Genomic DNA, 17,946 nt, shown 5'->3' with positions numbered 1-17,946 from the left:
TCTGTTAAGGATGACTGACGGGAAGAAGAATGTGATCCGAGCACATTACGCTTAATCAATTTGAATGCCAGAAGTCTGGAAGCTGACGAGGTCGGAGGCCTGGAATACATTCTGACTAATTACGATCCTCATGTCATCACGACTAGCGAAACGTGGTTGTGGCCCGAAATAGAAGACCAAGAGCTTGTACCACCACACTATAAAATCATTCGAAGGGACCGCGATGCGCGTGGGGGTGGAGTTGTTGTGATCAAGGCTGATATATACTGTGTACCAATGACTGGTATTCCAACACACTAACGTGTTTGGTGCCAAATTAAAGTAGGTGAACCAAGAATAATTCTTGGCGCCGTATATAGACCGCCTAACTCCCCTATTTCGTATCTCGAAAATATGCAGCTTTATTTAAAAAGCCTAAATATCCGCAGCTCTTGAAATATTATTTCTGGCGATTTCAACTTACCCAGCGTCGACTGGTCTGAGCTTGGCGCAGAGCCTCGCGAAAAAAAAAAAACAGTGTGAACTGATCCTACAGACAGCCTTCAGTCATGATTTACTACAAGTAGTTCAAGAAGACATGCGCGTAATTGGGAAATCGGGATCAATTTCGGATCTAGTGTTCCTGGACGGGTGATTTGAAGAATACGGTGTATACTATTAGTAGATGCTGGCATCTCAAATCATAAGTTAGTTTATGGAGATAAAGTATACCCACCTTGTGCTCAAGGACTGAGAGCACAAATACGTATGTCCTAAATTTTGTCAGAGCCAATGACACAAGCCTTATTGATCACCTTTCGCGATGTTTAGATAACTTCAGTCAGACGAATGACGTCAATGCAATGTGGGCTGAATTTAAAGATATCGTATTTCACTGCATTGGTAGGTTTGTACCAATAAGAAAGAAGAACAAAAATAAACAGAGTCCATGGGTAACCCGTGAAATCATACATATAAAACGGAAAATTAGCCGTGAACGAAAGTTAAGAAAAGATCACAGTAAAGTTTCGGCACTAAGCCCTGCCTTGCGCACGAAGATGACTGCTGCTAAGAAACCCTTCTACGATGTTACATTGACTGGTTTTACGAAGGACGATCCACACCGTTTTTGGCGCCATTTGTCACTATAGATAACGAGGATCCTGGGGACATTGTCGTTAATGGTGAACTTGTGACTGAATGCTATCGTATTGCAACTTGTTCTAATAACTTTTTCCAATCTGTATTTACTGATAGTTCTGCAAATGATTTTTCACCTTTTGCGATACAATCCCCGTACATTTCAACAATGCCTGAGATAGTGGTGTCATATAAAGGTATTGCAGGACTTTTGCTTAATATTGAAGATAAATCTATAGGTCCTGATGGTATACCAAATGCGTTTTTACGCAGGTATTCAGAATGGGTAGGCCGCTATATTGAGAATATATTTAAGGAATCGCTAGTACAAAAACGAATCCCAGATGATTGGCTAGTTGCAAAAGTTGTTCGAGTACACAAATAAGATGGAAATCAAGATATAGGAAACTACCGGCCCATTTCATTGACATGTTTGCGCTGCAAGCTTCTTGGGCAGGTAAAATCAAAATCAATCTATAGTTATCTTGAAAAAGAAAAAGCGTTTTTTTCTCTAATGAGCACGGCTTTCGCAGGAACCTATCCAATGTTACACAATTGGTAGAAACAATGACTTTTCGACTGCACTGAATAACAGAAAACAGATCGACACTATATGTTTAGATTTATCGAAGGCTCTTGACCGGGTTGTGCACACCAAGTTAATAAATAAGCTTATGGAAATTAATGTAAATTATGAAGTTGTAGCGTGGATCCGCTCATACCTCACAGTTCGGGCACAATACGTCAAAATAAATGGTAACAATACGGATCTGCTAAACATAACTTCAGGCGTACCACAGGGATCCGTTTTGGGGCCAATGTTTTTTTTTTATTTGCATAAACCACGTTGTTCATGACATAAGTGATGACATAACCGCCAGGCTGTTCGCAGATAATTGCCTAATATATCGTGAAATCAATAACCAGAATGATCAGGAGTCCCTCATGCAAGCTCTCAGAGCTCTAGAAAGATGGGCCACTAAATGGCAAATGAAAATCAATGAATCTAAATCAGTTACGCTCAGAGTTACGAACAGAAAAAAACATGTAATCAAATGTCATTATGAGATGAATTCCACAACTATAAACGAAGCTGACTTGATAAAATACTTAAACTTGATAATTTCGAATGGCTTAAGTAGGAAACCACACGTGAACAGCATTTGTGCAGCTGCAGAAAAAAGTTGTTCTTTCACCACAAACTAAAGCTAGCAACACCATCCATTAAGCTGCCTGCATATTTGACCTACGTAAGGCCGACGTTAGAATATGCGAGTGCTGTGTGGGATCCCTTCCAGTCGAGGTTAATAAATCGAATTAAAAATACCGAGAATATCCTGGCTAATTTTATTGCGTTATTCTCGAAATGACTCCATTTCTGAAATGCTTCGGTTGCTTGAATTGCCTATGCTGGCTTAACGCCGGAAAGTTGGTCGACCTAAATTTCCTTTTTTGTTATCAGAGAAGGACACCTTAATATTTAAACTAAACCTTATCTTGTTCCCAAACCCACCAGCAACGTCAGATCATGCAATCAATTTGTGCTTTCTTTGTTCCAAAATGCAATCTTGATGTGTACGCGTATTTTTTTTTTTTTTTTGCGCGAATGATAAAAGAGTGGAATCAGTTGCCACTACTGGTACTGCATTCGAAGAGCATAAAAAGCTTTGAAAGTGCATTAAAAATATGTCGTGAACAACAAGTGTTGCTATAGTATTGTACATACATTGCCATGTTATTCGAAAATATTGCATACTGTACAACCATCACAATATATGTATGTACGTTTTTACGAATAGCGTTTTGAAAATATTTTTTGTTCAGGATAAATATGTATTGTTTCTAGTTTTGTCTTCATTGCAATACGTTGTACTTGTTTTTGTTTTATGTTAACATTTACTGTACCGACCCTGTTACGGCCATGACGGCCAACAGCATTCAAAAATAAAATTTAAAAAAAATTACCCAATCTATTGTCAGCCGCAAAACCAAAGGTAACACCACATGTGCTTCCAACTTTCTTTAGCCTGCGAGATACGTGATCAATGTGCGCAACACCTACACCACGTTTTCATGGTTGGTGTTTGGGCTGTTTTGTCTTCTTTCATTCTCATGTCTGTGTTTGCACGCCCACTCTTCTAGAATCTCAATGTTACATTGTTACGCAAAAGTGCAGATACTTGAGCAATTTTATATAACGCACGAGTTCAGAGGAGGATGGAAGATTGAAGCAATGGAAACTGTTGAACACGGAGTGTCCTTAGAGAAGACGACGGTGCTCTCGAACCGTTAGCCCCAACTTACAACATGTTTTCAGTTATTTTCAGTTGAAAGGTTATAGAGCCATTGAATTAATTTAGGTATTTCAGAAAATATTGACGAAGGTAACTGCAAGAAATAACAGGAACACTTGCCATAACCCAATGTGGAGAGCAAGCCAGCTTCAGGGAAGGGTTCTTTATAACGAATCAAAGCCACGTGGTTCACAACGTTACTTATAAACCTTGCTATAACGAAAAATTCTTTTATATAGACAAATGAAAGTTGCTCGAATCACTAGAGGTATCAGTAGTGATACAGACATTGTTTCACCAATGAGTGCTTGAGAAATGCTTGAATGCACTCACGGACATCTACAGAGACTCCACAGCGAGCGCGTTCATAAGAAAGGCAATTAAATAGTTAGAGATAAAGCATTCTGATAAGAATAAATGACTAATTCAATGATCATTTCGCCCTTAAGAAGAAGTATGAGACTCGATTAGCAAGAAATGAGAATTAATATCAACGGACAATTTACAGATAAGGACGTCTTGAGGGGCTACTTGGTTCATTACTTTGCAGGAAAAAACCCAGAAACACCAGAAAGAAGGAACACTTTTTTGTGCTCGACCTGTTTAAGGGTTCCTTCTTTGTGGTGTCTTTTCTTTAATAACGCAATTTTTTCCTGTAGGACCATGTACAGAATAAATGCTGCAAAAATGATGGTGACAAATCGGAAAATCTGAATCGAGAAAGTACGTCGGTAAGGCTGAACATTAACATCCTGAGCACAGGGATGCTTTTTTTTTTTTGAGGGGGGGGGGGGCATACTTTTTTTTTGAGCGGGTGCCGGGCGGACAGACGTGGTCGAGTGCCACTTTGCGCTCTACGAGTCATTGGCATAATGAAATTCGGGGGGGGGGGGGGGGAGAGCATGGGCTTGGTGTGCCCTGGCTACACCACTGGCTGAGGACAGATAGTATGCTCAGTAGCCTGGCGAAAAAGTTCACCAACCATTGCGATATCTACAAGAGAACATATATCTCGATCAATTACTAAAAATGGGAGCCCACTTATGAAAAAGAACATTGTCAAAGAAAAAGGGCGGACTGCAGCGCATTCAGCAACAATTCCAAATATTGACGAAAAATCTCCCGCTGATCGTTCAAGCGAAACGTGTAGAATTCTTCCATAACGCGAGTTCAAACATACGAAGAGAGAGCTTAAGAGCTTGAAGGATCCGAACTGAACTGGGGAAAAATCCAAGGACAGCACGCCATGAAAGTGAAAGTGAGAGGTGAAACATCTGAGGACATCGGAGTGGGTCAGCGAATAAATAGGGCAGCACGTGTTCTGGCAAGAAATTAAACGAAATAAATGAAAGCCTGGTTCAAGCAGGTGTCGTTTCTTTTTATTGATGTTGCTCTCCATGAAGACAACCAGTGGTCATAGAACACGGCGGGGTCGTTATCCGGGGAAAGGAGCAACATTACGCGGAATGACAGAATTATAAAGTACGCGGACATACAACGGCATGCGTTTGGTTAAGAAGCGTTAAATGGGAGAATAATTAAAAGAGGTTAGAATAATACCTATATAGTATATTGTGAGGAGGTTAATTGGGTGAGTCCAGGGAACAGGTCGTAGATCAGAGATAGACACAGCATGAAGAAGATGGTGGTGTTCGAATGCCGATTTCATGGTGACTTCTTTTGGTGATGATCGTGGAGCCCTGTCATGGTCTGCACTTCATTGTAACTACCCACATCGAGAAAGATGAAGCAATCATGGTGATTTGTAAAAAAAAAAAAAAACAGCCCTTGCTTCGTCAATCCTCCAGCGTGGGCATAAGCCCCACTTTCCAGGGTCTACTCAAGTCTAACAGGTGGGGTGGAAACAAGCTGGTCGAAGTGCGGCTTCAAGCAGTCTACGTGAATAATATCACGTCCGCACCGACGACGGCTGCCGAGTGGCATAAGCGATTCGAATGGCCTAATTGATCGGTGAAGTGCACTCGACCACGCGATAGGGACCATGGTAATTTGAGAGTAGTTTACTTATATTCTTTCTCTCTCTCTCTCTCCCTGAAAATAGTTTGGTAAACAAACCACATGCGCAGAATGGCACATGCAGCCATCCAAATGGTGGTGGTGGTTAGAAGAGGAAAAGGTCACGTAATTTATGCAGCCCGGTAGGGAGCATGGCGTATGTTCCAGGTGCTCAGCTTCTAAATACTCAGCAAAATAATAAAAACAATAAACGCAGAAGAAAAGTGATAACCAATATGATGCCCTACTCTGAAGTGCAAACCAATGCGAAGCGCTTTCCTTGGGACTTGACTCGCACATATTTCTACTTGGAGGCAGTTACATATCAATGACAGAAAACAAATAATCGATTCGTTTGCCTAAGTGGGCTTGGAACGACATTTTAGCCATATCGATAATGTGATACTCTTATATATACCCTGCTTTATGCCATTATTCCTGCAGGCACGTGACCATGCGTTTCTGTGCGAATTTAATAGGTCTTAAATTTGGGGAGAGAATTTATTTATATTGTAACAAACATGGCCATACTGCTTACGATACGACAAACGCTTTCGTCCACTGCTCTTCAGGTATTCTGCAGCAGAAAATTGGGGAGTAATTGAAAGGTCACGCAGAAGTTCACTGCCCATCCAATATTTTGGTGATGGAAGCTAGCGAAGCTGTCATTATGGAGGCTTTGATATTTAGAGCATACATATCATTATGCACTCTACTTAGCGAATAAAATGACACACTCATGCATCAGAGTTTTGTCACGCGCATCGAGCATATTGTCTCAGCAATGGTGTTCTCAAAACGAAATCTTGTAGTGCGCAAGGAAACGCGTTGTTTAGAAAGTAGGAAAAATGGCTCGACGTTCGCTTCTTATCTAAGCGGTTTTATCTGGAAGCAAAATATTCGGCCATTCCTGTCATATAAGCGTGACCATACACCTTTATGCTTGCCTTCTGTCTCGTGCTTTTTTTTTTTTGTCCACGCGCATACCAGGATCAGTCGATTTAGTCGGTGGGCCAAAAATAGTCCGACGCCTGCTTTGTGCCTGGACGCGGTCCGCGACAACCTAGCCACATACGCTGTGAAAACACGTACTCACAGACTTGATTGATGTCACCGTGTTTCCTTTTCCAGCGCTGGAGGACACCCCAACGGAACGGGCCTCAACTCAAGCAGGCAAAGAGCATGGCGCGCGTCGTCCCAGAAGACACGTACGCGCGGCTCGGCGCACATGGGAGTGAGTGCTGCTGCGGACGGCTCGAAGCGGTCGAGAGCAACGGTGTTTCTCGGCGCTCGCTCTTCCTGAAGTGCGGGTTCGCCTTTTTCCGGGGTCCACTAAGGGGAAGGAGGAAAAGTCCCTCGCGCCTTCTCCTCGCTGTCGTCGCCGGATCGCCCCCCCCGAAATGCGGACGTGGCCCCAGGGGAAGGTCGATTTCGGAGACGAAGAAGAAAGTGAACGCATTTCTTAAGAGAGCCGGGTGACGTAACGCCTGCTTTGCTATGCTCTCTCAGCGAGAGGCCCCAAAAACGGGGTCTCGACCGGCTTTCGGCCGAAGATTCCATATGTGGCCGCAGAAATGCATGGCGTGATGGGCTGTGTTTGGGCAATATAAAAAAAACGTGCACTGTCAACTCACTAACACCAGCTGATATCGGTATCACGATCAGTGCACCACTGGGGACAAGCTTAGAACGCAGAGATGCTGCGCTTGTATTGTCCAAAAGACAGTAACGTAAATTACCTGGTTAACAGAAGACTGCCATTCTAAATCTCCACAAAGCGTACTGCACATTTTCTCGTAGTTTTTCAGGAAATACTGTGCGCGGCATAGTCACAACAGGTATACAATTCATCAAAAGACATATTTTGCTATTATTACGCGAAACGTAGCTTAGACGCAAGTCAATATTTAGAGGTAAGCGAGTCTAGCACTTCTCAGCTACTAACAACGTTTTCAGTGGAGTCAGACCGCTGCGGCTGTTTCGTATCACCATGCTCGGTGCCTAACCTATACTTGTCTGGTCGAAGCAGTGTAGTATGACTTGAGCCTAGCTACAAGAACTTGGGCCCAAATGGCGATGTCTATAGAGCGGTGGTGATGACCCACCCATTCTTTTCCGCACCACACGACAACAAGAACGCAGCTTCCCGGAAAACACTTCCGAGGAGCACCCTGAAAAAACATTTGGTCTCAATGGTATCAGAGACAAACGTATTTGGTGCCCCTGCGAGACACGCAGATGGTCGACCGCGCCCTATGACATATTCACGTTGTAACCATTCAGACGTAATCACCCCCTATATTTCACAGCACTGCAGTTTGTAATATCTACGGATGACCTAGTAATGAAGACGCGCATATAATGCTTTCGACCGGTTATTTAAACGTCTGTATTCTGTTGTGAAGAGTGACACAGGGCTAGTTGGCTTTCAAGAAACGGCGCCCACAGCTTTCTCCTATTCCGCTGTTTCTTGAAGATCTCATCAATTGTTACAGGTGATTTAATTGGATGTTTAGTTTTCGCGCGTAGTCGCAAATGACAAGTACCATTCACTGCTGTTGCATGCTGTTGTTGACTGTTTCACAGACTTCTAATAGACTAGACACAGCTTTGTAAAGCACGTTTACAACGGCCGCGCGATAAACGCCCTGAAGTCGATAGAAAATGTTCAGTGAACAGTGTCACTGAGCTTCAATCCACAACACCAAAATAGCTGTACTTGAACTGGCATAGTGATTAACGGGAAAGAAAAGAAATGACCGAGCACTACACCACAGGACCAAGCAATAACATCCAAGCGATTTTTACTGGCAAATTGCATCAAGTATGTAGTCTGATGCGAACATACAAAAACGCAGCCGATCGTCACGCCAAGATGAGACAGAGTCATCGCATGCTTGCGCAAGGCTACATATTTGATGCACTTTGCAAATAAAGATCATTTGGAAGTTAGCGCTCGGTCCTCTTGCGTTGGCCGGCTCGGTCATTTTTTTCCCGTGATGCGATGTGCCAGTTCAAGTACGACAAACCAACTCGCCTAATCGTCAATACTTGAGGACACATGGCAGACAGGTGCGTGTTTGAGTTTACCACCACCATTCATTTTTGCACCACGGAAGCGGCTCTTTTAAAATGCACTGCTCATGCGTCAGAACAGTGCTCTCTCAACAACAGAGCATCCCTTTCCACGCGCCCTTCTTGAGGAGTTTCATTTTATGAAACCCCACAAGAGGGGCGCGGCCAACACGCTGGTTAGAAGTGTGTCCCTGGACAGCCACCGATAGAACCACGTCTTCACGCTTCATCGAACAGTGATGCCATTGTCAGAGAACGACCTCCACGATGTCCTCTACGTGCACGAGGCTCCCAGTTGTGTTCGCCGGTAACGATTCTTAGTCACAGGTTGCCCTTGGTACTAAACAAATCAAGTATGCTAGCTGCAACGATCCATGATGATGTCACGTGGGCTTCTGTATGGCTCTAAAATAGAACAAACTGCTCGAATATGGGATAAAGGAAGATGAAGAGATGACGGGTGTTAACTGCCGACTTAAAATTTCGTTCAAGAAACCACGAGTGTATCTACTCTGGAGAGCATGAAAAAATGTGTTACAATTTTAATCGTGTGTCAGCCCCGTTCTCATGTCATCTTCCTTCGTCCTGTGTTCGTGCCGTTTTCTCCATGTAAGAGTTATGCACAAACACAAACGAGCCCGCCTCCACCCCTTGTCTAGATTACACGGGGTCACACCCATTTATCGCCAAATAAAACCAAACAAAATTAGCCCAGCTTTATTGGCTTAAAATCGTAGAAGCTGACGTTAGCAGCAAAGCTTGTTAGTTCGTACACATTGTCAGCAAACGTTGCCATTCAAAAGAAAACAGCTCCCATATCTCGTATATAAGGGTCATTTCTGATGATGATTTCGGGCAGGGATTTCGGTCAATTAACTGATTTTACTCAAATATGAGTAAAATCTGGATGCGTATATTGAAATACTGTTTTTATATCATGGTTACGCTTCGACACATGTGATGACCATGTGTGTGTGTGCGTATGTGCGTGGGCGTGGGCGTGTTTGGGTGATCCTTGTGCTATAGTGTTGTCGATTTATTTATATGAGGGATTGAACGTCCCAAACCCACCATATTATTATGAGAGACGCTGTAGTGAAGGGCCCCGGAAATTCCGACCTTGCACCTGAAGTTCATTAACGTGCACAAAAATGTGAGCACACGGGCCTACAGCATATTTCTTTGCATCAAAAATGCAGCCGCCGCAGCCGGGATTTGATCCCGCGACCGGCGGGTTAGCAGCGGATTTGATTAATATGTGGCGCTTGACATCCCAAAACCACCATATAATTATGAGAGACGCGTAGTGGAGAGCTCCAGAAATTTCGAGCCCCTGGGATTCCTTAACGTGCAACCAAATCGGAGCACACGGGCCTACAACATTTCCGCCTCCATCGAAAATGCAGCCGCCGCAACCGGGATTCAATCACGCGACCCGCGGTTCGGCATCCAAGTACCTTAGCCACTAGACCACCACGGCGGGGCGCTATAGTGTTCCCGTCTCGAGGCTAAGCTTTACAAAACATTTCAAGCTTTCAAAGCTCGATTAGCATATGCTAAATAGGCTCAGTGGTCCTCTAGTTAAACCATACAGCTCTTTTTCGACAGCTCTTGCAAAGCATATTACCATGATGCCAAAACAGAGGTCTTAACGCAGAGATTGAAACAACAGCAGCAGGTCACCCTTTTTTTATACCACACGCAAGCGAGTTTTTGTTCTTTGTCCTTTCTATTGTACCACATAGCACATTCATAATTGCATTGTTGTCTTTCTTGCTTTCTGGCTGCAAGCACGTGGCATAGGCTTCCCTGCGAAAGAGGCTAATCACGGTGGACAACTTAAGCACTCTACTTGGCGAAGCGTACGCGTATGCATTGGTCGCACCCACACGGCAACCGAGAGATAACTGGATAAGTACCGTTTCATCCGCATGACGTGCACGACTTTGTTGAATGCTTTGGGTGCTTGGAACTACAATCACTGTCGGGAACAACCTCGTGATTCACGTCCTTCAAGCCTCGGGCGGCTCTGAATAGCCCAAGTAACGTCTTAGCAGCTTTTCAGACAGCCCGCGTTGACGTATTGGAATCCAGGCCCATAGTTTGTCGCCTGATGTAGCTAATAAACTTATGACAGTGCAGCTAGAGCTATTACTCACCGAGCAACTGTCCCTCGTCCAAATACCCGTTTGCTACTCCATACTTCCCCCCCCCCTCGAGATATCTTAGAACACCAGCGTCGACAACGACGGCAATACTCACCGCCCCATTCTCGGCTGAGTGTAAAAGAAGCGCATGAGTGGTGCCACCTGCAAACAAATACATATCCGCATGTGCGTTTAAAACATGCGATGCACCCAACCACATACGCGGGTTCTTGCCCTTGGTGTGGAGGACAGCCAACCCTTGCTCACATTTCATGGTAATGTAAGCTAAGGCCAGCTAAAGCAAATACGCCTCAGATTTCGGCGAAAAAATTCACGATGGAGCATTGGGAGACCTTGCTCACCAGCGAGGAAAAGGAGGCCCAAGTGGCACTCCTGGACCAGGCGCGGCGGGCTGCTGAGACCAGTGGAGCCCTGGACTAGGGGCCCCACCCACCTGTTTCTAGCCCTTATTTCATTTTTTTTCTCCGCAATAAACGGTTTTCATCCATCGGGACATGTCAAGTACTTTCTGACGTACTGAGAACTGCGTATGCTGCCTTTGGCAGCCCCTGGTCTCATCGCGCGTATCACGCGCGATGAGACCAGGGGCTGCCAAAGGCAGCATACGGTCACAACTTGACCGCGGTGACTACCTCTCTTTTACAGCTCATTTACATATTTCTTTACAGCTTCCATTGTCTCGCCACCTATTACATAGTGTTATTTTCTGCTGAGCTTATTGCGCATTACTTTAGTTTTATGTATTTTAATTTTCAGTTTTGCTCTTCTGCTTTCCGCGTCCAGATCAGTAATCATGAGTTGTAATTCGTCGTATGAGTTACTAATAAAATTCAATGTCAAACTAATCGCATATTACTAAGGTACTCCCAATTAACCCTTATCCCTAACTACTCCTAATATATAGGGCCTTGAAAACCTCCCGTAAAAATGAGGTGAACAGCATTGAAAGGACCATGTCTCCATGACTTACACCCCTCTTTATAGGCAGTCAGTGGATTTCTTCATGGAAGACTATGGTGGCTGTGGATCCGCTGTAGAATTCTTCCAGTATGTTTATATAGGCTTCGTCGATGGACTGATTCCGCAGTACTGCATGACCACTGATACCTCTACCGAATCAAATGCCTTAACGTAATCTATGAAGACTATGTATAGACGTTGGTTGTATTCCGTAAATTTCTCCATCACCTTACTGACAGTATGAATGTGGTCTATTGTTGGGTAGCCTGTACGAAATCTTGCTTGTCCTTTGGTTGACTGATTTGTAATGTCACCTTAATTCTATATATTAGTGATTATTTTCGTAAACAGCTTGTAGACAATGGAAAGTGTATCAATTGATCAGCCTGTACAATTTTTCAAGTCCTTTACGTACCCTTTCTCATTGATTAAATGGTATTTACACTCTTTCACAATTCTGGTACCATCCCTTTCATGAGATACTTCGTATAGAGGGTGCCAACCTCAAACCATGGCCTGAGGCGCTCTTCCTGTCCTCGGTGGTTGCGCATTGCCTGTCAGTGCACTTGACCTGTATCTCCAAACGGAAGCCTTCCGGAAGAACAAGTTCCTGGCCGGCGTTCCAGTCTTCGAGGACCTGCCTGCTGATATGATCATAAAGGCCGACTACCTCTTCTCTCGTGAAGTTCGTCTCACCGTAGATTCCACTGGACTCACCATCTCCCGCTTCACTCCTACAACAGCCCAAAAGTCCCAAGTCGAGATCACTGCCAGAACTGTCTAGTGATACCAATCACGGCAGTCACTGGCCGAGGGTGCAAACATTTTGCTCAATAAAGTCAACACAGTGGCCATCGACGCGTCCCGAGCAGACGTGGATGGCACCAGCCTCTCCAGAAGCCTTGCGCTCCTGGTCAATGGAGCCATTCTGGCAGGTCCGCGTGGAAGAACTCTGACGACTTCCCGTCGTCAGCACTTGTCATTGTGCTCGGGTGGCAAGTGCTGCGAACTTGCCACCTGAGCACCGCGCTGTTCCACACGAAGTCTTTTTACATCAGTCTTACCATCTGTACTTAACTCTCTCCATCAATTACCTTATTTCCTCTTTCAAAAGATGTGAATGTGACAATCGTACATCTTGTTTTCAATTAGCATGTTATTTTTTAATTTTAAATGTACACAGCGACATGTGCTTGCACTTTTGTATATTCATTAGTGAATAATATTATGCTTTTATGTTTATTATGTACATTATTTGCATATTCTTTTGTTCATAGTCTGAAGCTACGCGTTTCGAACTCGGTAGGGTACGGTGGGGCAAAATGAGACATGGGGCAAAACGCAACATTTTGACTTTGCTAACCTGTGTAGCTAACACAAAAAGTACTTTTCTTTGTTGCTCATTTCCAGCGACAAGTATACTGATACCTGCCTTACCTTTTCATGTGTAAAAGTTGATTGCTCACAGCGTTCGAGCGGGAAAAATTACGCGGCTAGTGTCAGTGCGTTAGTGGCCCGTCAAAAAGGGCTACAATTCTACTCGGCCAAATTTTCTGATCCGTGCATAACGCTGCTCTGGTGTCAGTATAACAACCTAAGTATTTATTTTATTATGACACCAAAAGTTTACTTCATTTGGGGCAAGAAAGCGACATCTTTTTTTTTAATTCGGACACGTGAGAGGGTTGAAACGCGACAAAAAGGCATCGAGTTGGCTTCGAAAGTGTCTTAATAAGTGAACTTTTTACTTACACTTAATATTATATTTATATGAAGGTTCGCATATACAAGAGAATATTACATAGATCTTCATTGTAGGAAAATGACCTGAAAAAGTCCACACTGCTGCTCACGACAAGACTTGCTCCATTCACGCTACGTCAAGGTTGTTCTGCGTTCCCAAAGATGTTCTCCACAGGCGCATGAAAAACTTAGAAGAATCTCTCAAGTTGTTCATGAACGCGTTCTGGGATCGAGCTTTAATAACATTTCTCCAATAGCAAAATCTCAAAAAATAACAAGCATTCAGAAATCCAAACCTAGCACAGTTTTAAAAACCGGTTGATGAAGTTGAAGGCCACAAAATGCCCGTGCAGTGATGCATCGAAACGGCAAAAAGAGCCCAAAAAAAGTGAATCAGTACGTATCTAGCCTCCAATTTAAAGAATAACCAAACTAAGTACAAACGTTCAAAAATATAACACTAGCACAAAGAAAGGCGGGTGGTGTTTGATATGCAAAGCGTTTTGGAACAACACAACCCAGGATTCGAAATGAATTCAATGCGGAGAGTGAAAGGACTGAGCTTACGAAGGCTGCGCGGAGGCCAACGGAGTGACTTTCATGTGTTTATATAGCAAGTACTGTAGCGAAAAATTTTTTCACCCTGTCTCGTTTAGCAACACTCAGCGTCTCATTTTGCCGCACAGGTTGGGCAAGGATGAGACATCTTTTGCACATTTTATAGCTTTTAAAATAAACTTTTGAACAGTGAGAACGTGCCATATTTATGTAGGTCCTACCTTAGTACCAAAACAAGTTTCTACATTGACATTTTATAGCGACGAGAGAAGTATACAACATTTTCGCTATCATCACGTTTTTGTCGCATTTTATTCCACCATATCAGTTCTACGTTGCAGATACAAGCGTATTTTTATCTGATTTAGAGGGGTTTTTCATTGCTTCCCCGAAGGCTGTAGAAACACGTTTCTTTAAACTGATTTATGTTCAACCATGTCTTTTACGTGCATCGTTCTTTTTTCTGGGGTCATGAACCTATTTATGCATTGTAAAGTTGATTTTGCACGTCTACTCTTTGTTGCCAAAAAAAATGGCAGCATATCCACGGAGTGAATGATGGATAGTGGGGCGAAGCATCCATCCGTCCATTCGTTCTTGCTTCCGTCCATCCAGAAGTACGTCTGTTCGTGCGTCCGCACGTTCATCTGTGCGTTCGTCCCTGCTTTCGTCCATGCATCCACTCCTGCGTCCGTCCATGCGTCCATCCGTCCATGCAGCCATTCGTGCGTCCTTCCATGCATCTGTCTGTGTGTCCGTACGTCCACCTATTCAATACTCCAAGTACCGCCATCTCACATCTTTTCATCATATATTCCTCATATAGAAGCACCGCCATCCAGCGGACATTCCAAGGACTGAACGAGAAAAGGCACACGCACACTTTCTTACGGCTTGCGCTTCGTGTCTACTTCCCACCTTTAACCACCTCGAGTTCATGCTATATACTAGTTCACTGTATTCATGGCAGTGCGGCCCAACGCTCGCCAAACATTTCTAAAACCTAAGAGGTTACGCCCAGCGAGTATAACGTAGCAACCCTTTCTTGTCTTCTGTGCGTTGTTGAACAATAAAAAATTTGCAGCGTGCGCGTTAACTAAAAGCCGAATTCTCCTGTCTCTCATTCCCCTTAGCAGCCATTGGCATGTACGTTAAGCACTATCTTTTATTGCTCAACAACGCACAGAGGAAATCTCTGCCCGGCACCACCTTGGAGGTCAAAAGGTTATACTTGTTACACACTACTACAACAACTACGAGGGACGGACAGGTGCCGCTATAAGGAGTTCGCCCCTAAAAAGGACACATACCTCGTCAAGTCGTTATGTGGACTTTCGTCTGCGTTCTTGTTATCAGTACCATGTATAGATGCGAAATAAAGTCTTTCGCCGCCATGGAATCCCCCACAGAGCGGTTGGAGGCTGACCATGCAGCTCGACGTGAGCAGCGAGATGCCATTGAAGAACTTCAATGAACTTCAGCGTGGAGTGCAGCTGTGGTGGCGTTCACGTGTGGAGTGCAGCTGTGGTGGCGAACACGGAGCCACTGGATACCACCTATTATTATAGTTAACGCGAAACCAAGGTTTGCGGTGACAGCAACGCAGACGCTACTATGTCGATTCACGACCACGACCTGCAGCTCGTCCGGGCTTGTACGTATGTGCTGCCCTGCATGCAGTCGCGAAGACTGGCACCTAAACTGCTAAAGCTGGATCGTCTGCTATGCGTGCTGCAGCTGCAACAACACAGCGAGCCCAGCAAGGCAGTTAAACAAACGGCCCCCAAGCGCAGCCAATATCGCCCGCCAGAGACGTTTTCACATACCGTGGCAGTTCTGGGTCGAGTAGCTGCGGGCCTGCAGTGATCGACGAGGCACAGCCAATGTCGTCCACCCGAGCCCGATTCTGGAGCTCCCCAAGCCATTTCGCCGCGTAGTCGAGGTTAAGTAGGTGCTCGGGAACGGGCGCACGATGGGCTAGGGGGAAGGCAAGAAAGACAAAGCGAGAATAAGAACAAGCTAGCCCAGCGTGCAAGTGTTGTCTCTTGTTTCTCTGCGTTACAACATACACACACACACACATGCACGCACACGCACACAGGCACGCACGTGCATGTGCGAGCCTCAAAACACTGAACTTGCGAAAATACACCAATGATATGTTTCAGCCTGCTTTTTGAAAACTAATCGGTTTATTGCTTGCACTCACATGAGAAACCCATTTAATTTTGCTTTTGTTATTCTTGTTAACAAATTGGCTTCAAGAATTTCTTTGCCACATTTCTCCTCTTCATTGATGTTAAGTTGGCTTGAGCCAATTAAGCCTCCTGGTGGTGCGTGCCAACCACGTTTTTTTAGCTATATTCTTATAAAGGGGGCTAAAAAGCACACACACACACATTATATATATATATATATATATATATATATATATATATATATATATATATATATATATATATATATATTCGCGTTATTCGAAGGTCGTATGTTCGATTCCTGCTCACGGCAAGTTATTTTTTCACCCAGTTTTCTTTCTTATTTACATTACATTGGTTCTAATAACTTCCCCTATACTTTCCTTGGCATTATTGTCTGTTAGATCTTATTTATATTGTGTCAAAGCACGGAAAAACGAGCCCTTAGGTATACACTTTTTAGCATATATATAGGAAAGAAGTGGAAACTGCAACGACTTCTGTTTCTTAAACGTACAGGAGATTTTACTAGCAGCAAATTAAATGTAAGTGTGAAAAAAGAAAAGTGGAGAGAAAGGTATTTTGCCACAGACGGGGCATGAACCTGCAATTTCCGAATATCCGATGTTATACCATATGGTCTGGGAGTCTGACGCACGTTTTTGGGCCCGATTTCGGTGCATTCGTGTTTCATTCACAAAAACTGTCACCAATGCTCGATGCAGACCGCGCCTGAATGCTTCAGAAGCTTCGTGATTGTTTAAGCGAATTCGGTTAAGATTACACGAACAACTCGTGTAGTGTAGTTTATTCGAAAACTTAGCCGCGCACCAGAGATTAGGGTTGAATATTCAATGCCGCATTTTTAAATGCCGACGCACCTTACCGTATATTAGTTCATTCGGCGGCCGACGCTGGTCGCGCTGCTGTCAGAGTGCAGCTTGAATTGCTTGTACTTTGCTCTTTTTATTTTCAGCGCACAGGTTAGGGGTTGCATCTTAAACACATCGGCTTCTGCCTTCGCCAACGTCACGATCCCGTGACAATATAAAGCTTGCTTCAGCTATCTTCAGCCCTGGTTGAAAAATATGCCGTCGCATTCTATCACAATGCGACCACATGTTGCTTACCATCGTCTAGAGTACGTCCCACAATTTTTACGTTTAATTCTCTAATTAGAAACTATTATTTAACCAACATTTAAGCAAAGAAGCAACATGAACATTTTACCTAAAAATTTGTTGATCATTTCACAAAATGTCTGGCCAAACAGTATGTTTATTTCTCTTAATAAGGATTAGTGTTTTTCGGCTCTTTGCAGATGACCGCTAAAAAACGTCACATGACATTCCCATTCAGAATAAAGCAGAGAAAGTTCTCTAATAAAATACGAACTTGTCCAAAGGCCCATTCTTCAATCACGACAAGGCGTCGTTCAATGAGTCTTCGTCAGGAATGCTGAAGCGAGCGGCCTGGAGAGACAAGGCCGCTGATGTTCGTCAAGGTGAAGATGCTCCGTCAAAGCACCAGTGCAGCAGCGATGAGCAGGATACGTCTAAAAAAAGTAAAGGGAAAAATTTCTTCAGACTTGTGCGTTACTGTATACGGGTACAAATAGAACGTTTCAGTTTGCACAGGTGCCGATTATTAGGTTGTAAGCTATGCGATCGCAAAGTATTTAAAGAAACTTTTGACGCCTTGCTGTCGGGGCTGAGAAAATATACTTTGAAATTGTGTAGCAGTACAATATAAGATAATTGAGCATGAAACATTTGAGATACGGATACTAAATACTACCAGAATAATTTTATCTTA

General features: G+C 43.8%; 1 protein-coding gene across 2 annotated transcripts in view; it reads right to left on the bottom strand.

The window, feature by feature from the left end:
- LOC119184872 (retinol dehydrogenase 11) overlaps positions 1–17,946 on the bottom strand; it is a 56,811-nt gene that overhangs the window by 25,398 nt on the left and 13,467 nt on the right. The window contains exons 2-3 of one of the 2 annotated variants that reach the window (XM_075889586.1): positions 17,527–17,686; positions 15,760–15,910 (exon numbers count right to left, since the gene is read on the bottom strand). In XM_075889586.1, the coding sequence (XP_075745701.1) occupies positions 15,760–15,910; positions 17,527–17,542 (167 nt within the window). In that variant the 5' untranslated portion in view covers positions 17,543–17,686. Of the gene's footprint in view, positions 1–6,525; positions 6,731–15,759; positions 15,911–17,526; positions 17,687–17,946 lie in introns of those variants that run through there. The other variant, XM_037434071.2, reaches the window with a different exon arrangement.

Source organism: Rhipicephalus microplus, chromosome 3 (genome assembly GCF_043290135.1).
Source record: "Rhipicephalus microplus isolate Deutch F79 chromosome 3, USDA_Rmic, whole genome shotgun sequence".
In the NCBI taxonomy this organism is placed as follows: Eukaryota; Metazoa; Arthropoda; class Arachnida; order Ixodida; family Ixodidae; genus Rhipicephalus; species Rhipicephalus microplus.
This window is presented reverse-complemented; position numbering and strand designations above follow the sequence as displayed.